This window comes from Typopeltis vanoorti, chromosome 12 (assembly GCF_054136105.1).
Source record: "Typopeltis vanoorti isolate ZY-2024b chromosome 12, IOZ_Tvanoo_1.0, whole genome shotgun sequence".
NCBI classification, from domain to species: Eukaryota; Metazoa; Arthropoda; class Arachnida; order Uropygi; family Thelyphonidae; genus Typopeltis; species Typopeltis vanoorti.
The window spans coordinates 4,317,181-4,340,000 of record NC_143560.1 but is presented as its reverse complement, the minus strand read 5'-3'; the positions used below and the strand labels follow the sequence as shown (position 1 = coordinate 4,340,000).

General features: G+C 39.5%; 1 protein-coding gene across 1 annotated transcript in view; it reads right to left on the bottom strand.

The window, feature by feature from the left end:
* LOC150100554 (N-acetylneuraminate lyase-like) overlaps positions 1–4,406 on the bottom strand; it is a 57,245-nt gene extending 52,839 nt beyond the window's left edge. The window contains exons 1-2 of the mRNA XM_090401668.1: positions 4,252–4,406; positions 1,856–1,911 (exon numbers count right to left, since the gene is read on the bottom strand). Of these exons, the coding sequence (XP_090257794.1) occupies positions 1,856–1,911; positions 4,252–4,302 (107 nt within the window). The 5' untranslated portion in view covers positions 4,303–4,406. The remainder of the gene's footprint in view (positions 1–1,855; positions 1,912–4,251) is intronic.
* Between the last annotated feature and the right edge of the window lie 18,414 nt (positions 4,407–22,820).

Below are 22,820 nucleotides of genomic sequence, written 5' to 3'. Positions count from 1 at the left end.
TCTTTATTCAATAAAATAGTTTGAGTCGAGAAAAATGTAAGTTGAGTTGGATCAGAAAGTTCTGCTTGCGTTGTTACGACAAGCTGTCCGTAGTTGGTGAGTTTTAAATTTAATTTGAATTATATTTGTCATAAATTTCAGTTTTGCCAAATGTCTGGTAATACGCGTTAGCAAATCACGAACTGGTTTCATGGGCAGATAATTTCACGCATTCGGTACCTCCCTCGGTAGTTAGGCATAGTCTGTATCTAGAAGTGAAATATATTCACGTCTGAGCTAGTTGTATAGAGAGGACTTCGTATCACTTGCCTTAGTACACTTTGGGATACATACTTATTGCATTACGGGATACACACAGGCTGATGACTTCGTATCACTTGACAGGCAAGTGATACGAAGTCATCAGCCTCTCTACACAAGTAGCTCGGACGCGAATATATTTCACGCGCAAAACTTTGTTTTGCTTACTTGGGAAAAGGATTAAAACCAAGCATAACATTTTTTTGGTATTATCTTTAACATATATTAACACCCAAACTAAAAAACTTTCTACATCTTTCTCTCATCCAGAGATTTTTATTAAGAAGGTCAAGCACCTTTTGTCTACCTTGGTATCTCTCCTGAGTCTGGCTTCCAATAAAGAGTCCTCAATAAAGGTCGAAACCGGTGCGGGCCTGGCTCTGATGATTTGAGAGGCTCTGCTTGGGGGTAGTTTTTGCCTGTCTCTGAGTGGGGCCACCGTTGAGATTATGGCTCTGCTTGGTGGTGGGGTGAGCCTGCCACTGGGTGGAGCCAATGCTGAGTTGGGCGATCTTTCGGGATCGTCTTATTTTTAGAGCCAGCTTCACCTATACATAGGTCGAGAGTTCGTTTTCCTGAATGCATGAGAGGCTCTGCTCGTGGTAGGTTTTTGCCTGTCTCTGAGTAGGGCCCCCACTGAGATTATGGCGCTGTCTGGTGGTGGGGTGAGCCTGCCACTGGGTGGAGCCAACGCTGGGAAGTTCTTCTTGGTGACGGGGTGAGCCTGTCGCTGAGTAGAACAACACTGAGTTGGACGGTCTTTCGGCCACTATGGAGTGGTCTAGGGATCGTCCTAATTTTAGAGATGGCTTTATTTATTCAGTGAAACTGGTCTGGGTAGTGGCCCTTCCCATTATGCATTGCATTATACACGTCTGAAAGGGAGTGTGCTTTTCATTATGGGATACATACTAAGGCAAGTGATAAAACATCATTGGCCTCTCTATACAAGTAGCTCAGACGCGAATATATTTCTCGCGCAAAACTTTGTTTTGCTTACTTGGGAAAAGGATTAAAACCAAGTATAAAATTTCTTGGTATCTTTAACGTACAGCCTGTATCTGCTCACATTTAGACGCATGTTCTTCATCAAGTTTGAAATGTTCTTGAAGTATTTCTGTGAACTGACAAACTGCTGAAGAGTTGGGTCAGAATATTAAGACGATTCTTCATCCTTTAAGGCTTTCAAAGTTGACGGTGCTGATTGTGAACTTCTGATCAACTATGTCTGTCTGTATGTGCTCACGTGAGTGATTTTTGTCAAGCATGCATAGCTCATTCGGACACGACTTGTGAAAAATTTAAATTACGGAAAAGATTGAACGGGAGATAAAATTATCTTCTTCATTAAAAATCGTTGATAATCTTACAATTTCACTTCCTTTCAAAGACCGTTCTAAGAATATTTATTAAACTTAAAACAGGCCATGCAGCGGCTGCTTCATCTGAAACTGATACATAAGGGGATCGAGAAAGGGAGGCAATCAATTGCTGTCCCTTTCTCTTCACCTTTTTCTAAAATAAAAACAGCACCGCTGTAATAATGCAAACTTACCCATTTTCTTTGAATGGCGTGAAAGGGGCCGAGATGAGTCCTTCGAATGCAAGAATCTGCAAAAGAAGTAAGTAAACGCTAAATCAAAAATATACACCGGAAAATTCCAGTAATTGCTCTGTAAAGACAAGACGCGGTCTGCTGTTCTGTATTCCTCGGATCTGCTGGCATAATTGAGTACAGAAATCGAATTTCCATCCCACGTGATGTAATTCTCGCACTTACCCGAGCGATTGTTAACACGGCCGAAAATCGGTGCTCGAGAAGCCATCCCAGCATACTCTACGGGTTTTCGCGCTATTTCAAACAACCGATCTCGTTGAAGCAATCCTAGCAAGAGCTCACGTTTCCAACAATCTTGCACGTCTCTCGTGACGCGAGCAAATGAGGACATTTGGCAAAGAAATAAGCGCAAATCATGAAGCACGTAAATCTCTGTCACACGCAAGAGCGCGAGGTTTGCTACTCAGGTTTCCGAGTAGATTTAAATGATGAATTTTTATTGCGTATCTAACTGATCCTAGTCGCATTTAATGTTGACAAAATATGAAACCGACCCTTAAATGTGACGCTGAATATTAATAAGCCCATCGTGCAGAAAAGTAGAGTTCTTCCAATTGGAGAGCATCTCTGCAGATTTCATAACTGCCCACGTGCTGCCCGCTGCCTTTTTATTTCTTTTTTTTCAAGCTTATGCTAATATCCCGACGTGGTATTCTTGCTTGGGAAGTGAGGATCTTCTTTTCTGCTTTCTCTTCCTGGACCATCGAAGCACGCGAAGCTGATTCCTTACTGGTGATGTCAATAATTCGTGTTCTGATAGACTTTTGCACTACAAACTACTAATTGTGAGCTATTAGATTATAAATAATACCTTGACTTAAACTATTCGTTCTGGAATGCAGGATCATAGGTAGATGGGTGTTTTATATTTTTATTCTCAATTTTAAATTTTATTTATTTTTTTTACAGTTTCTCCTACTACAGACCAAACACGGAACTTTTTTAAGCCACTTCAGACCTCCAGTAAGCGCGGAGGTAGTCTCACACCAGGCGGTGAAAGGCATCTTCGACCTAAAGATAATTAACCCATTCGGCCAACCTGACCTTTTTTGCTCAGGGAAAAAAAAAAAAAAAACGGATCGGATTATCCTCTGAAACAAACGAATATGAAAGAACGATTGCAAAACCGACTGAAGCCATGCATTATAAGTGTGAGGATCACACTTATAATGACACTTATAATGATCCTGACACTTATAATGCTCGAAATAACAGACATTTCAGAAAATCCTGCGCACTTAAAACATGTCTTCAGTTTAACCCTATTTCGCCTCTGCTGTCCAAAATTTGAGTAAGCCTTCTGTTGTTTGTTAGCAAACAATATTTTTGGGTGTTTGATAAGTCATCTTAGCAGAAATCTCGACAATGGCGTGAACCAAACTTCTTTGTGAATCTCAGTTGAATATTTTTAAACGATATCTCGATACTTGAGTCAGGTTCTAGAACACCAAAAAAAGAAAGAAAAAAGAAAAAGCATATGACATTTTTACTCAGAATCTGGCTTACGAGTGACGTGAAAGTAGAAGTTATTACGTCATTCCAATAGCCACGCATGCGCAAAACGTTTTGAAACAATCCGAGTAAATGTCATCGCCATCTTTGACTTCTAGCCTTGCTTCAGTAATCGAAGCTTTTAAGTCACCAATGGTTAGGCATGGAACATCACGAAAAGCATGAAGGACATACAGAAATGGTAGCATCCGTAAGGCATTCAGCCGTGAAGTGCATGCTAATAAGATGATGCTACAGCTTGAAAAATTCGTTTTTCGGTCAAATAAATTGTTTTTAGTGTGAATATTTAGAATGCGCATGCGTAGCTCAATCGTGTGATTGACACGTGCGTTTGGAGAGACTTGAGTTCGAATTCCATCTAGGCAGAGTGATCCTCATAAGGGCTTTACAAGTGAGGACGTTTCCTTATATGGAAGCTCAGATTTTTCCTTACGAAACATCGGAAAAAGTCTACACTCGATTGCTAGACCTAAAACACATCATTTCAAGATCTTTGTCTCGGACTAATCCGAAACAAGAACGCTTTACAAGGCGCATCGGCCAGCAAAAATTCTTCGAATAGGAGAAATATCAAATAATAATAATAATTGCTAGACGAGAATTACTAATAAATATCGTTGTATTATATTTATTGGAAATAAATGCAATAAATTTTCAAAAAAGATCTTTTATTTATCGAAAAGTTAAACTATTTATAAATATCTTATTCTTTTTAGAGAATAATTTAAATATTTAAAAAATACTGTGGGTTAAACCGAATGAATCTTTAATTATTATTGTTTTATCCGTGCAGAAACCTTGAGTACTTTTCAAAATCTTACCTTTTTCTTTTTCTCCAACATTTTCGTTTCCTCAGAATGCACTCGAGACATTTCTAAGAGCGTTAATTAAGATGGCTGCTCTTTCTTGATTCGACACCAGCACGGCCGAACTAACAGGAGGGAGTGACTGCTAAAAACGGTTAACGGTGACCTTGACCACTGCGTAGAGTTTCAGCGTTCATGACCTGTCTTGTATTACGTGGAGCTGATAAAATATCGTATTAAAGTTCATGACCTTCAAGATGGCGCGCACGTGGATATAATCTCTCCGTTTCTTTTCCCATCTGTCTTATAAGGGAAGTCTGAAAATGTACGCTCTTTTTTTTTTTCTTAGAGGGGTAAGCAAGATGCAGAAATCAAGTTCACGTGTGAATTTGGGTTCCTAATGCGTTTTGAGTCGAGCAAGTTATTTAATGGGGTGAAGTAGAAAGAGAGAATCCACACTCTTGCACATGCTGTGTGATAACAGCAAGGACGTATAGGATGGTGACATAAACAGTGACACCGACCTTCCTTTTTTTTTTTAATCAAACTAACGATACCAGTACGAAACATCCAGTTAACTAAAGTAGATTATCTTTTATGTTAAATCGCAGTAAACTGCGCGTGCTATAAAGAAGGGAACGAAGACTAATAAACAGATTACATTCTCGCTAAATATCAAGCGGAAAGGATACTAATTGAATATTTTATGAATTTGATGCCAATTGGTGTTTTGATTGGTGATCTTCGTTAGAATAATGTCAACTAGTTAAAACGAGTCCATTGCTTATAAAAAACCACTGGGGAGGGGGAAGACGAAGAAAAGAAGAGACAAACAAATTATTTGTACAAAGTTTGTAGAGTCTTAAAATCAACGTAATTAAGACAAAAGTAAAAAAGAAATATTAATAATTTGTATTTCTTCACTTATTTTATTATTAATAATTCATTTTTGCTTTCATTTCTGAATAAATACTGTTGAGGTTGTAAAGGGATGGATATTTCGCTCAATTTACTATTCAAGAAGAATTCTGGTAGATGTCCTTTGCCATACCTCGTCCATCGTAGGACCAAATGTGTTAAAGGCCCTCCACAAACTTATATTCACGTGCTATAAGAGTGTAGATTCGTGGTTGGACTCTTCGTAAATTAATCGAAATATTAATTTTTCTATGCAAAAAACGAAGAATTTAAGGAACCAACATGGAGAAAAGATGTCTTAATAGAAATGACCAACAGACATTTCTAATAAAGCAAGATGGTTTTTTCATGGCCAACTGGTAACCTTCCGAATTTTGATCCCTATCAGCTTCTGAAGTTTGAAAGAAAAAAAATCAATAATAACGTAGAAAGATTGTATTCTGAATTCCCCTTGCAGACGGTATTTGTCACTCGTTAGTAAAAAAAAAGTCTTAAATATCATCTTAAAAACCGTAATATTATGGTGTCATCGAACTAAATGTTTCGTGGATTTTTACTTGAGCTGAACAATAAATTAAATGCAAAATTCGGGGGAACTTTGGTTCCCGAACGCGCACACGAATTCTTAATAAGACGTTTGACCTCGTCGCTTCAAACTGTACAGACGGGGCATAGTTCATTCCCGAGCCAGTGGTTCGTGGAAATATCCCCATTAGCATTTAAGTAAATAACTTCCAGTCCATTTGAGTGAAATTGTTTTTACCGACTCCAATACACACGAAATGAAATAATTACATCAGAAAAGCCCGTGTGCTGATTATACTGTTGATGGCCTCCCTCATCGTCCTATCTGGTACAGCAACATGTTGCCCTCCCCATCCCCCCAGTGATATTTTTCTTCCCTGATAATATGTTGCACAACGCCTTAATCACTAAATATGTTTATACCATGAGAAGGCCGTCTTAAGTCAACACTTGAAGAAAAGGGATTTCTTTCATAATACATTTAACAGATGTTCGGGCGGGGGGGGGGGGGGATAGTAACGAGCACAATGTGGAATAATTACCGGAAGAAGAAGAACTGGATCAAGTGGATAATATAAAATAAATAGTCATTTGTTGTGTCTCCCTCTTATAAAGTGGAGAATTAAATTAAAACTGCAGTTTCACATTCTGTGGGGGATGTTAAAAATAATGCAAGCGATATTTCGCTTTTCTCGGTCTCTACGAAATAAAATAGTTTTGTTTGACTAACATAAGTATAGCATGATAGATATATATTCGTTGATTTCTATTTCAGACCACTAGGTGGCAGAGCAGTCAGTGCCAGCTACATCATATCGCCAGTAATTTTTTTTTTCTAATTTCGTAATTTATTTATTTCCTTTCTTATGAAAGGGGTGTAGTTTTATGAGCTCCCCTTGTGTGTCGTCGTATCTACTAAAATTATCGCACAAAACAAGCATCAGTAAATGCCCAAAACAGAAACCAAAGATCGTCCCTGCCCATTTAAATTACTGATCTCCTCCCCAACGGATATGAAAAAAGATGAGGGTGGGAGGAGTAATGGAGGACGTTTGTAGTTTAAGGGCAAGAGAATGTGAGAAAATACACTGAGTTAGCTTTGCATAAGGAACACCCACCTAATAACGTTAGCGTTGGTCCACCACCTCTCTGTGCAATCATGGATCGCAGACGCCTGGGAACAGATCCCTGAAGGTGTCCATGCGTAACTCGACCCATGTCCACCGTAGCAACTCCGTCAGTTCATGCTCATTCTGTGGAGAAGGATCAGCAGTTCTAACACCCCGTTTTAGCATATCCCACTCGTGTTTAACTGGATTACAGTCGGGGGAGTTTGTGGGGGCAAGGCAACATGACGAATTAGGATTATTATTATTAGGAAGATATTATTAGTGGATAAGGATTCGTGTCGTGATTGGTGGGATACCATGAACAAAATAGGGGTAGGGTGAATGGGGGGAAAGCGACGTCAGTGTCTTGGATGTGTATTGTTATGAGTTGTAGATAAGTAAATGGTTTGCGCATGTCATTTTGGGTGATGGATAGCGATAAGATAAATTTTGGAATGTTTGGAATTTCGCTGGGCCCCCCCCCTTCTGTCAGGGACATCACGTGGTGTGTTGTGTTCGCACAAGCATTGTGGTGATATTTAAAGATAGGAATCGCGACGTCATGTCTCTCTGTGGTATATGTTCCCCAGAAATTTCCAAACACATGACGTCGCGATTCCTATCTTGGAATTTTCCCAGGGTGATAAGATATCTTGTAATTTTCCCAGGGTAACAAACATCCGTCATTGTCGTCAAGTTTTGTGTTGGTTGTCTACAGATAGCAGTATTAAATTTCCAATATATTTTGGGGTATTTCTTTCCTGTTAAAGGGTGCGAATTCTTAGAGTAGAGTCGTGATGGCGGCAGTGATTAGGCTTCTCTGAACAATTTAATTATATGCTGGTGTCCCTCAAACACACACTGGTGCTTACATGTAAGTCACGTGATTTTTCATGTGACATTTCAAAACAAGCTGAACTATGGTTTTTACATAGTTCAACTATGTAAAACTCATTTCCGTTAGTCCCAATTGACTGTTGTCCTCTCAGCCCGACATTTATTTCACAGTAGGAATATTTATATATATATTTTAACCCAATTATTATATTAGATATTCTTTCCAATACAAATAAATAATTATTTGATCTTATTTCAAATGAAACTTAGCTCAGAAAGAAAGAAAGAAAAATTGTAAAAAAAAAAAATGTTTACCCTCAAATAAATATTTAAGATCACAGCAAACAAGAAATTCATCAGCTTTTTTCAAACTTTTGAAATTCATGCAAATATTGTTTTCCTCATTTGGTATCATTTAAATGAAGCACAAGTCTGGCTATTAAGTTCGTTAATGTTTTTTTATTTTTCTCTTCTAATGGCGAGCATTTTGTGATAGATGCATGTTCATTCACTTGTTATCTGCATCCTACGATACCTTTTTATTTTTTTGTCACTTTTCAGGTGAAATATTCTCCACTAAAATTCTGCCTATTAATTTAATACCCCTTTTTCCTTTTGCTTCCAAGAGTTGACACAGTTTCGCTGAGTTGATTTTGAAAAAAAATGTCTCTGGTTAATTTGTGGCATGAAATTTCACAAGAAAAAAAAATGTTATGGTCTTACTTAAATTTGTATAACACCCAGATTCACATGGTACTTCAAAGAAAGAAAGATTCCAGAGGAATGGAAAACCTCAAAAACTATACTTCTATTCAAAAAAAAGGGAACAAGGAAAACATAAAAACTATCGTCCAATCTGTCTATTCTCTCACATATATAAGATCATGAACAGAGTAATGTTGAATAGAATCCAAAACACTCTTGAAGACAACTCCAGCAGAGAGCAGGCAGGATTCAGATGAGGCTTCTCCACAATAGATCATATCCAGGTCATTTCACACTAACAGAAAAATGCAGAGAATACCGAATCCCTCTATGTTTCCTCTTTATTGATTTTTAAAAAGCATTTCAGTAATTTACTGAATCTAACATACAGAAAAAAAATAAAGTGAAAAATAGAATATATTTTTTGTTCCCTAATCTTCTTATTGTTAAATTTGCACTGTTGTTCAAAGGTAATTCCAAGCTTGTGGAATTGCCATCATGTGATTTTTGACAATGTGACTCTCATCTGATAGTTAATTTTCATCTGGTGATCATTGGGAATTTATTACTGCAGTAAAATTAAGGGTTCCATATTTATTTTTTGGTAACCAATGCATATATTTCTGAGCATTATTAAAAGCACAGAATCTTTCGTTATGTTTCCAAAAGCATTTAAAAGTACACGTTATGTTTTCACGTTTTGGGCATCCAATTTCATTTAAATCAAGAACAGGCCTCCCTTTTAACTTCGTTAATGTTTTTGATTTTTCTCTTCCTTTGGCGAGTAATATTTGATATTTGCATGTTGATTCTATCATCCAATTTCTTAGTTTGTCCAGAGATAGTGACCAATTTCCCAGTTCAGCTGATGGTTATATTTTATTAAATAAGAATTCTGTTTTTTAACTCTTTCAGGTAATTCTTTCCAACTACAAGGTGATTTTGTCAATGCATATCTTACACTAATTCCATCAGAAATACAAATTTCTTTAAGAAATAAATTTGAACTCTTATTAAAGAAAAATTGTACATCAATTATCCCAATGATAAGTGAAAATTCGTATTTTTCACCCGCTGTCGATTTTTCATAATCGTTTTCCTTCATTCTTCTTCTTCGATTACTTCATATGGCACCACAAATAAATAGTTATTTATTATAATTATTATTATTATTTCACTGATTATTAGCTCTGATCTTATATTTTATGTTAATTTTCTGTTACAAAATTCTAAACCATTAGAACTTTTCACAAAGAAACTTTCAAAGAAATTTTGTGGCTCACCCATTATTTTTACATTACTGAACACAAAACACCATAACACAATACAGCAGATGCAGTGGATGAACGTTTGCCTTAAGAGGGGGAAAAACACGTTTTTATCCCTCCAAAGTTATCAGTATCAGTTGGAAGTGACATTACTAAAGGATATCCACAAATGTGGAGCTCGCTCATCTCCACTAAGCTGAGTAGATATTTTCTGGAGGAGAGAGGGATGAGGTGGGGTGGGGGACCATTGCAGGGAAGACCTCTGTCACCCTCTTGACTACCCTTTCACTTCCAGTGAAAGGTTAGTCAAGAGGGTGACAGATAATACCCACAATTCTTATGCGAACCCAACACACCATGTGATGTCCCTGATAGAAGGGGGGAAGCGAAATTCCAAACTTTCCAAAATTTATCTTATCACTCTCCATCATCCATAATGACATACGCAAACCATTTACGTATCTACAACTCATAACAATACACATCCAAAACACTGACATCGCTTCCCCTCATTCACTCTACCCATATTTTGTTTATAGTATCCCACCAATCACGACACGAATCCTTATCCACTAATAATATCTTCCTTTTCCATTCAAAACAATAACATCACTTATTTACAACTAACAAATAACATCACTTATTTTCATCTGAAAACAACAAACATTTATGACATGATTCCTTATCTTATCTTGATCTTGATCTTGTTCAAAGTGCCCCACCAATCACGACACGAATCCTTATCACTACCATCACCCATAATTCCATACGCGAACAAAACAAACGTGATGTCACACACACAGATGGACCCCAGAAAAATTCCACACATTCCAAACTCATGACATCACACAAACATTGATGTCATCAAATGAACAACCAATCACATCACGATTCCTTATCTTATTTTGATTTTGATCTTGATAGAAGTGCCCCTACTACTACTCATGTCTCTAGGTTCATACCTACAGACAACGCCATGAACCTAGGGAAAAAAAATTAAACTCTTCAATTGCTTCAATCTAATCTTTTACGATAGCTCTTATTAGCTCAGGGAACGAAAATTTCTATTTTTAGAAAAGGGCACAAAAATTTTGTGCTTCATATTTTGAGACAAAGAATAGAATTCTCTAAGAACATTTTAGAGAAATTAATGAGGATGACAAGCGATTGCACAATGTTTGTGGATCCTTCAAAGTCAAACAAAAAATTTGTTCTATAATAGTAACAAAAAACCTTTCATAACTCGTACTTACAATAAAATATGAAAAATGTTTGAAAAATGTATTAAAAGTATCAAGAAACTGAAAAGAGTCCTTCGAAGATAGAATTCTTGAAATCGTTCAGCGATATTGAGAAAGATTTATGAACAAATAAAAACTTGAAAATAATAAGACTCAGGCGGGTGGTAAGGTTGATGGCGTTGGTGTAGTTGTGGTTAGTTCCAGGTGGAGGATTGAGTGGTGAAGACAGAGAGGGAGAGAGATTTAGAGTGCACTCCTTCAATGCGTCTTTGAACTCCCTGGAGATGTTCGATAGTGGAATGGCTTGCAGATATATAAGCTAGTCTCAATGAGAAACCTGAGCAGCCCCTAACCGAGGCAGTAGTGTTAATAGGGCATTACCAAACACTGTAACATGGTCAGGTCATCATACAATGTCAGACCGCATCGTCTGTCGCGCGGTTACTAACGGATGCGTTCGGATTTTAGGCAGAGGGACCCTTTTGAAAAATATGTCACAGTCTCCCTTAGACACCATTCCTCAGCACTCTGCTAGAGGAAACTCCATCAATGGGCCCGCTACCCGTTTGAGGAGGTGTTTATGGGCAGCGCAAAGAAATGGTTCTGCAAAAGGATGGAAATGGCAACGACAACAGACTATGGCTTTAGGCAACTGGAACATCTTCTCTCTGACAGGGAAGGAGTTGGAACTGGTTGAGGAAGCCAAGCGCTACCGGCTAGACTTAGTCAGGCTTTCTTCGACCAAGAGGAGAGGCTCTGGAATTATCTACCTCGATAAGGAGTGGAAACTCTACTACTCTGGTGTGAGCCCGACAAAGCGGGTGTGGGGATACTCACAGCCCCAGGCTGTCAGACTGAGTGGGGATATGTGCGTTAAGGCTCCAGATGAAAAACTACAACTTGGCTGTGGTGCAAACCTATGCACCAAATCTGGATTCAGAATACTCTGCCTTCCTAGAGGATGCTGCTTTTGACAGGGTGACAGACATGGAATCAGTCTGGCTAATGGGAGACTTCAATGCACATGTCGGAACAGATGACCAGATGTGGAGAGGATGTGGTTGGGGGAACGGAGACCCTGATCTTAACGCGAATGGGTTGAAATTATTGAACTTCTGCTGTACTAACAGCTTGTCCATAATGAATACCTTCTTCCAGCACCGAGAAGTCCATAAGTATACCTGGTACAGGGATACACTTGGACAAAGGTCTCTGATTGACTTCTTTATAGTCTCAACCGAACCTATTTTCCTCAGTGCTGGACGTTCGTGTGAGGAGAGGGACAGAACTGTCAACTGACCACCTCCTTGTTCTCTGCACTCTACAGCTACAGAAACCAAATGCTATCATCAGCGCTGGTAGGCCTAAGCAGCTATACTGCGTGAAATGGGAGGCATTGGAAAATGAGCCTGCGAGGAATAAATTTACAGATGACATTTCCTCCAGGTTCAAAGAGATTCCCAGACATACTGCAGATCTTGAGGAGGAGTGGGAGCTGTTCTAAACAGCTGTGACTGCTTTTGCACTCTCATGCTGTGGCAGAAAGCGGCTCGGAATGCGACGGGCAGTGAGAAAAGGACACCTTGGTGGAACCAAGAGGTCCAAAAACCTGTCAGGGCAAAAAAAGAGGCCTACCTAACAAGGCTTAGGGTCAGATCACCTGAGATGCGTTTCCAGTAAGCTGCGGCAGTAAAGACAGCAAAGCAGAAGGCTTGGGAATCCTTTGGAGAAAGATTAGACTCATCCTATGCAAATGCAAACAAAGTATTCTGGCAGACCATCCGCCGCCTTCGAGGGAGGAAATCGTGCACAGCAAGGGCAATTAAGGCCTCTGATGGTGCACTTTTAACAACCGAGAAGGATATCCTCCACAGATGGAGGGAATACTTTGAGAGCCTTCTTAACCCGGTGGCCCAGCAGTTATGGACATCCAAGAGGTGCAGATCGGGGCAGTGACTAGTCTCACAGCAGAAGAGGTCCATTTAACAATAAAATCGCTAAAATCGGGCAATGTTGCTGGCGATGATGAAATTCGGCCCAAAATGCTGAAATCCTTAAATCGAGGCGATGTTATCTGGAAGACTCGAGTGTGTCAGGCTGCTTGGATATCTGGGCGAGCACCAAAGCAATGGCAGGCAGGCATAATAATACCAGTCTTCAAGAAGGGAGACCAGAAGGATTACAGTAACTATCGTAGCATCTCCTGCTCAGCCTGCCTGGGAAAGTATATGCGAAGTGCTTGGAAAGACGGTGCAGGAGCATAGTTGAGTCAAAGTCCCAGGAAGAACAATGTGGTTTTCATCCTGCTAGAAGCATTACTGACCAAATCTTCACTTTAAGGCAAGTCCTTGAGGAATATGCGAAGAATGTCTACACATAATGAAGCGGGATACAAATCCTTTGATGTTTATCTGCCAGTAAGCGAAACTCTAAGAACTAGGACTAAGATCTATGAGTTTCATATCGAAAAAACTATCGGCAAATCCAAGTGTAAGTAACCACTTGGTAGTACAACACCAAGGCAACTCGTATCAAAGGTGGAGCAAGCTCCCTCACTATACTTGATATTTTCTCATAATGTAAAAACACAGCCCCTAGGGTATGTAATACTGCAATTACATTATGAGGAGAGGTCACTACCCCGACCGGTTTCAACCTTTTTTGAGGTCTCATCAGTGAGTAGGTAGACCTGGAAGATATCAAAGCTTAGTGAAAAGAACTTACATACCTTCACTAAACGAATGCCATAAAAATGTGCCTGTATATTATGACATAGAATAAAAGCCAAAAGGCTATTTTTCAGGCAATCTTAATAATAATGAAGGGGATACAAATCCTTTGATGTTTATCTGCCAGTAAGCGTAACTCTAACTAGTACTAAGGACAACCTTCGTTATTATTAAGTTTGCCAGAAAAATAGCCGTTTGGCTTTCAATCTATGTTATAACATACAAGCACACCGTTATGGCATTCGTATAGTGAAGGCATGTAAGTTCTTTTCACTTAAACCTTGTTATCTTCCAGGTCTACCTACTCACTGATGAGACCCCAATGAGGGTGGAAACCGGTGCGGAGCGGATCTGGCTTTGAGAGGCTCCACTTGGAGGTAGGTTTTTGCCTGTCTCTGAGTGGGGTCACCGCTGAGATTATGGCTCTGCTTGGTGGTGAGGTGAGCCTGCCACTGGGTAGAGCCAATGCTCAGAAGTTCTTCTCGGTGACGGGGTGAGCCTGTCATCGAGTGGAACAACGCTGAGTTGGGCGATCTTTCGGGATCGTCTTATTTTTAGAGCCCGCTTCACCTATACATAAGGTTGAAACCGGTCTGGATAGTGATCTCTCCTCATAATGTAATTACAGTATTACATCCCCTAGGGGCTGTGTTTTCACATTATGAGAAAATATCAAGGATAGTGAGGGAACTTGCTCCACCTTTGATACGAGTTGCCTTGGTGTTGTACTACCAAGTGGTTACCTACACTTGAATTTGCCGATAGTTCTTCGGCATGAAACTCATAGATCTTAGTCCAAGTTCTTAGAGTTTCGCTTACTGGCAGATAAACATCAAAGGATTTGTATCCCCCTTCATTATTATTAAGATTGCCAGAAAAATAGCCTTTTGGCTTTTATTCAATGTCTACACATGTTTTGTGGAATTGGAGAAGGCATATGACCGGGTTCCTCGGGATGAGTTTTTGCAAGTAGTACAGGAGTATGGAGTGGATGGCCAACTATTAGCTGTCATGAAGTCCCTGTATGGATGCCCAGAGTTTTGTGTCTAAAAAACAGTAGCATAAAGCCTTTCACAGTCTCCGTTGGTCTCTGCCAAGGATGTGTGTTCTTCCCCCCCCTCCTTTTCATAATATGTATGGACTGGATTGATAGGCACAGCCGAGGCAGTGAGTGTGTCAGAATTGGAAGATGTAGGATTCGACGTCTGTTTTTTGCAGATGACCTAGTTCTGCTTATCTCTTTCACAGATGACCTCCATCGGACCCTGGATAGGTTTGTAGCTGTTTGTGCAGATGCCGGGTGAAGATCAGTGTGTGGCCAAAACAAAAAACATTTGTGGTCTCAAGACAACAATCCCAGTGCACTCTAGTGGAGTCCCACTGAGGCAGGTGGAGAAGTTTAAATACCTTGGGTCACGAGTGATGGAAAGGGGGATGTAGAGCTAGATACTAGATACGAATTGGCTGAGTAGACGCAATACTGTGGGAGCTTGGCCGTTCGGTAGTATTGAAGTGGGAGTTAAGCCAGAAGGCAAAGCGGGCTGTCTTCAATACAGTCGATGTCCCCATCCTCACCTATGGTCATGAGAGTTGGGTAATGACCGAAAGAATGCGGACACGAATCTAAGCGGCTGAAATGAGGTTCCTTCGAGGGGTTGCGGGGCTGACAAGACTGGACAGAATCAGAAGTTCTGCAATTCGGGAAACCCTCAATACTCAACCGCTGCTTCTCCGTGTTGGGAGATCACAGTTACGTTGGTACGGGCACCTGGTCAGAATGCCACAAGAGAGGCTCCCTCAGCATGCCCTCTTTGCAAAGCCAGAGGACACGTGGAAGGACAAGGACTCACTGGATAGATTATATCCAAAACCTTGGGTGGATACGTTTGGGAGTTCCACCAGAACACATGAGCTTGGTGTCGGAGGATCGTGACCATTGGAAGTTCGTCTTGCAGCTGTTGCCCCCCACAATCCAATTAGGAAAGGTGGGCCTTGAAGATGGATGGATGGATGGATGGATAATAATAAGTACCACAAGATGGCGTTAGGACGTCACTGATATTCTCTTTTCTTTACATTCTCAACAGGACTTCTTTCTTGAAAATCTTGGTAAGTGACGGGCGGATACACAGTTCCATTAGTTCACCATAATAACAGAGAAACGATAGTTAGGGAAAATAAGGGGATGCGTTGTTGGCTTACTCACAGAGAAACACGTGAAGATTCTTACAAAAGGAAGGGAAGTATTTACACACACTTATAAATCTGTGTAAATTCTTTATATTTTTAAAACATGTTTAAAATTCTAAATATACTAAAATGTGCAATAGTTGAATTTTAGCTTTATATTCATATTACAAAATAGTTTTTTCTTTTATGTTTATTTTTTTGTTGATATTGACCTTAGTTATTAAATTGTTGTTCGCCAGCAAGCTCTGATGCATTCGGTTGATAACCTATTTTATTCTCTCTCTCTCTCTCTCTCTCTCTCTCTGTGTTATTCTGATTATATCGAGAACTTATTCCTGGAACAAGAAGCTTCACACAGTTTATTACGTCAACGTTCACCTGATAATTAAAAAAAAAAATACTAAAAGTGGAGACTGTTGGCGTAATAGCAACTCAGCATTAATCTCTGAGCTATTTGAAATTTTTCTTCTCATTTTTCTCTGAGCGAAAAGATAAATTTGCCTGAGAAAGAGTTGCCTTCTGTAACTCTATAAAAATTTGCCAATACGTTTTGTTGTGACGATGGTAATGATCAGCTTGACTTCTTGTTAGCACGCGCATTATCACAGTTAATAACAAAGTACTTTTCTTTCATTATTGAGCACACCATTTCAGTAGGGGAATGGAGGGGGTGTCAACATTAAACGCCAATTAATAAAAGTGCCGTTAAGCGAGTAAAGAAAGCTATAATTAGTTGTCTGGGTAAACAAAGATTGATATTAACTCGTGGCGAGTGGAAGCCAAACAGGTGAGTCGATGTTCCTGTAATGTTGCGAAAGATTAACACGTAATTAATATTTCATCCGTAGCAAGTCAGGTGGAAGTAGTCGGCAAAGTTTGTCAGCACTTTAAGATCGCTCTGTTAGCAGTCTTCGGTACAACTTTGGAAACGACCGAAGTGTCTAACATCAGCTCATTAAGGGTTATTTGCATTGGAGATCGGGGAAAGGCCATTTTTCTAAATTATCGCAACCGAAAGGGAATGCGCGTGCTATTTAGCACGAGGATAATCAGTTTATGTCCGCTCCAACGACTAACTGCTAGGGGCGTCGGCTTAACAGGCACTTGCTCCGACTGATGGCTGAACGCAGTGGAGATGGTTGCAGCCAGTGAGCACGCGGAATTTGAAAGTTTTCTCTGCAGTGTCCATCTCAGATTCGTTAATTGTTTTCTTGTTGTTCTGCGACACACCTGTGGAATTAGTTGACTAATAATGTACTTGTTTTCTATTGAAAAATAAATAAATAAAAGTATTTAATTAGCCATAAATTAAGTCAATCAATCAATCCGTACCCACGTGACTGTTCTTCCTCCCATGCAAAGACATCGATGGTGTCCTTTAATGCATTTAATTCGATCTGTTCGGGAAAATTTGCCTCTTCCCACACGATTAATGACGAGTATCGTTTATGTGGTGGACGTTGGAAGGAAATTATTCTGTTAGACGTATAATTTGTTCTTAATGGAAATTTCCTAAGTGATAATTAGTATCCTCTTCATTAGCAAGTGATGAATTAGATCTTCATATTAATTTGTACCGTTTGTGAATGCCTTTCTGTCATTCAAACTATTCTGCGTGAAGCATTCCGGCAATTTCAATTCATTGACGCAAACAGAGCGACTGATGAATCTCCTGCTCTTCCAAATCTTCGGTTACTGATGGTCTGTTCAATGAAGCACCCTTTTCATTTCGGTAGATTCAGACTTTCGCTAGGCGTTCTTACTTTCAACACTTATGTAGAAAGACATCAATTCAAAGGATACGCTGATTCATATTTGGCTTACAATTTCTAAAATTCAAATGCTTTAGATTGCGGCTTTCAGTTTTCGATATCACACAGAGATATCCCATACAGACAAAAAAGAAAAAGAGACATTTGAAATAACGACAACAACAAAAAAAAATCTTGTCAGAAGTATTCTTGATTATGTTTGTTCAGATCTCTCAGTTCCCTTCAGACATAAAGCGAAATAAAATAAATTCCGTAGAATTCTTAGAAAAGCATTGGGAAGAATGAAAAACTGTGTGACTTGGAGTAGTCCGAAAAGTCACTACTTATAATAATTATTATTATTTTAAGTTCACTTCCTTCGCCCTTGTAATAAAGGGTTTCTGTTGCACATACTGGTTGATTTCATGGAAATTGAATAGTACAACTGATCAGTGGCGCACCCAGAGGGGCAAGGGTCCCTGGCTCCACCAAAGAAAAAGGGGAAAAAAACACTAGAAAATTTTCCAAAAATCTTTCCTAATTAAAATTCATTTATTTAATTTATGTCGTGTCGTGTCTTCTATTTCTATACTACTTATGAATTAGCGATCATTGCAGATGCTCAGTCATAGGTCGTATATGCCATGCGCAGTGTGTATTCTCAAATCGTGTACTCAATTCTCCCCCCTCCCCCAAGATTAAATCCTGAGTGCGCTACCGGAACTGATAATTGGCTTATAATATATTTCCTAGTCGAGTTCAACTAAATGCTTGTTTTCATCAGTAGCGATAGATGGCAGCACAAGCGATATAAAAAAATGATATCACTCGGAAGTTTCCAAATATTTACAAATGATCATCTCAGCAGAAGCGATATCAATCCTCTGTAATGATTATAAAGATAACTTAATTAAAATTACGTAATTAAATGAATAATTAACGTGGTTTATTATAACATAATAATTAATTATATAGATGAGTTTTATAATTAGCATTTAATCTTGCTCCCTTACTATTAATAGTATTTGGCTTTTTTTTCAAAAGTCCTCCCTTCTGGGTCTAACACCCACTGATATGGTTTACTACGGATGTGCGGATGCATTTTCCTGGGATATGAGCTGCTCTTCTTGGTGGTAGGGTGGGCCTGTCACCGAGTAAAAAAACCGCTGAGTAATGAGGCTAAATGATCCTTCAGGTGGGATCGCCCGAGTTTTTGGAGGAAACCACCCTCGAACATTTATTGATATAGGTAAATATAACTTCTCCATTACTTCCACCTTAGTATCACCATCTCTGGGTCTGTCTCCCGCTGAGACCTCAATAAAGGTCGAATCAGGTCTGGGTAATGACCCTTCCCATAATGCATAGCATTATACATGACCGCAAGGAGATGTGTTTTGCATTATGGGAGATACTGAGACAAGGAGTGATGAGAGCTTGGTCCACCTTTGCTCGGAGTTGCCAAGGGATGTACTGCCTTACCTCAGTCCTGAAGATATTTCAGGAGCAAACTTTGTTTGCTTACACTTGGATAAAGGATTAAACTAAATTTATTTATTGATATTCGTTTTTGGGCTTGCTTGGGGAGTAGAGAGTGGTTATACTCGGTGTCAGCTTTTTGCTTGTCTTAATTTTAAGATTAATTTAACATTGAAACATCTGTATTCCAATCCTCAAGAACGTATGGAATGTTTCTTGGCTTTTGTTTAAAATAAAAAAAAGAAAAAGAAAACTGAGGTATCTAGTCTGTCTCAGACGGAGGTGGAGAGTTTTATTCGAAAATACGGGTTTGGCCCCAGGAAAACAAAAAGCGTCAGTTACCACACGACAGCCTTAGCTCAACCTCTAATGGCTAATACATTCGTATTGGTATTAGAATAACCAATCGATCTTGCAGTTTCTTCCGTAGCATGACTACCAAGACGCAACCCCCGCCTCTAATGAGGGCTATTAGAGGCGGGGTTGAATAGATTCTCTCTACTGAGGGAATACTTATCGTGGCCTACTTTAGGGGTTCAAGAAGACAACTTTTTAAGGGATCCGCTGAAACTATACGGCTGAGAGAGCAAAATAAAATTGTAAGTTACGTGCACTTCCTTCCCTCGCCTTGTTCGATCTCGATTCAGCACTGAAAGGCGAATTTGGAACATTCGACGAGAAAAAGAAATAAGAAAAAGAAAAGCATCTCATTATCAGGCTCTTTCTCGGGATGTGAAGAAAACCGGCGATAGTCGTGGATATTCAAGTGTGTGCGCTCTTAGCGAAAGGCATTGACGTCACGCCTCGCAACACGTGATACACAAAGAAATGCAAGTCGAGGTATTGATCTCACGAGCATTTCCCTGATGTTTCGAAATTCGATGTTTCCTCTTACTAGGAGTAGAAGCTTCCGCGTGATGGGGCATCGGTCAGCGATGCTTTCGGTTATTGAATGCGGCGACCTCGTGGGAAAAATCCCCAAACCAACATTTCGTGATGTTGAGTTACTTGCTAATCAGAAGACAGTCCGAGGGAATACGCGTTTTATTTTTCTATTGATAACAGGAGAGGTTCGTGCAGTTGAACGTCTCCTGTTATTGATAAGTACGTATATCAAAGCGACAGATCAGACTGCTTACTTTTTAAGATCAATGTCTTAAAAAGTAAGAAGAATTAGCGACAGTAAGACGTTCCTTAAAACCTTGGATTTAGCACTAAATTACAACGGCTTAAATGAATTTAAAAAATCCGCACCTAATTAAGAATATCCTCACAAGATGCGAACTTTCATTCTTTCTTTTTTTTTCCCGCCTCCCTTTCGTTTATTCTCTTTCTTTCTCTCCGTGGTCGAAATTTTTTTACGCACACGCGACAGCAAACTTCACAGCTGAGCAAGCGCTCTTCCTTTCTATCCGCGTAACTAACCCTAATACGTCACGAGCGTTGTCTCTAGAGCTCGCTTGTACACAAAACACGGCGTGGAGTTGCCAAGTTTGTCGAAAGAAAACAAATATTCGGAAGTTTTTTCTAGCCTGCGTTTTCGTGTACCCTCAGGTGGACTAATACCAAACAACTTGGCGAGAGGGCGCTTTGTTTTTTACACGTGTTGCAGCCGCTTTCTTATCTCTCGCTATAATCAATCATATTTTTTATCCAGTTGCGGATGGATCTGTGATACGACTTGTAGTGGAGATGTGCATGAGAGAGAGAAGGAAAGATAAGTTAACAGGTTGCGTGGAGCTTTTTTCCCCCCTTTTTTATTTATTTTTTTCTTGTTGTACAACCTGTTTAGACGATCCGCTTTTTCCCAGCCGTGTTCTGCACACGGTAGCTAATTTATTTCGTTCGCCTTAAACACGTTTACAACATCCAACTCAATTACTGTTCGAAAGAAACACCAATAGAAGCAGCCTGTGATGAAGCAACTTGCGTTTAATGCGTTGACTCTGCAGAAAAGTATTAATGTTCAACACTAAATAAAATTATTCATTGATAAACCACCCTTCATGCGTTCAAATTATCCATTCCCAAGCTAATTTCAGAGTTTACTGTTTTTAACTCACCACGACTGATCAGAATAAATGCCGCGTATTTGAGCATGCGTACTAGCAACGAAATACATACACTGCTGCTGAGCTGGAGTGAGATGAAATACACTTCCACAAGCAAACGTTTGGGAGATTGTAAAAAAAAAAAAAAAAAAAAAAAAAAAATTAAAAAATCCCTCCAAAATGGATAATTCATAATTTGCTATCTTAAGAATCCTCGTTCATCGCTTACGCACTCGATATTTGCATCCATGCGAAGAATGATCACTCACGTGTGTTTACGTAGCGCGTGTTCAGATTGTCCTGTTACGTGTAGCCGTTAAATCTGCCAGCCACCGAAATAGTAAACTCATCATCACGAAATGCACGCGTCATACGGTGCGTGAGACGCGATATAACGCAATTAGCGTACCACTGATGCCTTTCTCGTCGGTTACATGTGACCTTTGACATAACCCTAGAGCGACAATTCGTCCTGAGGTTATGATTTTATATCGAAAGGAGGCACTTAGTAGAAGACGTCAAGAGGATAAGACGAACGCATTTACGAGTATAAGGCACGTAGAATATTTTACTTTTTAAACCTCAGCCCACCGTGCAGATAAGTTGCAGGCAACATTCCGACTTGGATGACAGAAAACACGTTTTTTATTCCATTTAAAAATCGGATCTTTGTCTGTTCTGCTGATGTCACCCTTGGGTTTCGTTACCTGCTAATTCTGCTATTAATGGTGTGTATGAGAAAAGTGTGCAAATTACTGGAGGCAATAATTTTAATAAATGGAGATAATTTAATTCCTATTATTACTGCTATTAACAACACGAGCTTTTAATAACGAGTGTGTGGCTCTTCAAGAAGCGCGAACTGCTATGCAATATTTAGAAATGTTGTGTTGCTGGTCACGTGACTTGTTTAAACTGTTAATTTCATTTGCACGAGGGTGGTCCGAAAAGTTCTCGGCCTAACAATGAAAAAACGAATTTATAATTTCAAAATTATCTTTATTTTTCAACATAATCTCCTTTAACACTAATACATTTATTCCAGTGATGCTTGAGTGCCATCATCCCGTCCCTGTAGTGGTTCTCAGTAAGATCTGCAAAATATCCCTCTACAGCTGCAATCACTTCTTGATTCGAAGAAAAATGCTCACCAGCAAGGAAGAGTTTTAGTTTTGGGAAGGGTGTAGATGTCAGAGGGAGCCAAATCTGGGGAATATGGTGGATGGTCCAACAATTCCTAGTGCAGATCCCTTAATTTTCCCATTGCCGAAACACTTCTGTGGGCAGGTGCATTGTCCTGATGAAAGATGATTTTTTTCTTCTGCAAACCGGGTCTTTTCTTACGAATTTTTTCATCTAGTCTGGTTAAAAGATCGGCATAATATTCCCCGGTTATTGTTTTACCCTTTTCAAGATAATCAATAAACAAAATGCCTTTAGCATCCCAAAACACCGAAGCCATGACCTTTCCTGCTGAACTGACAAAGTCGGTTCCATAACCGACTTTGTCTTCTTTGGCACTGAACAACCGGCTTCTGTCCACTGTTTTGAATGCTGTTTGGATTCTGGTGTGTAATGGTGAATCCAAATCGCATCCATAGCAATAAATCGATGCATAAAATCAATTTTATTTTTTGTTAAACCGCTCCAAGTACTGTTCAGGGATTTTCATGAGACTGCGTTTTTGATCTGCTGTGAGCAAGCGCGGCACCCATCTTGTGCAAAGCTTTTTCATTTGCAATTCTTCATGCAAAATATACCCTACACGTTCTTTTGAAATG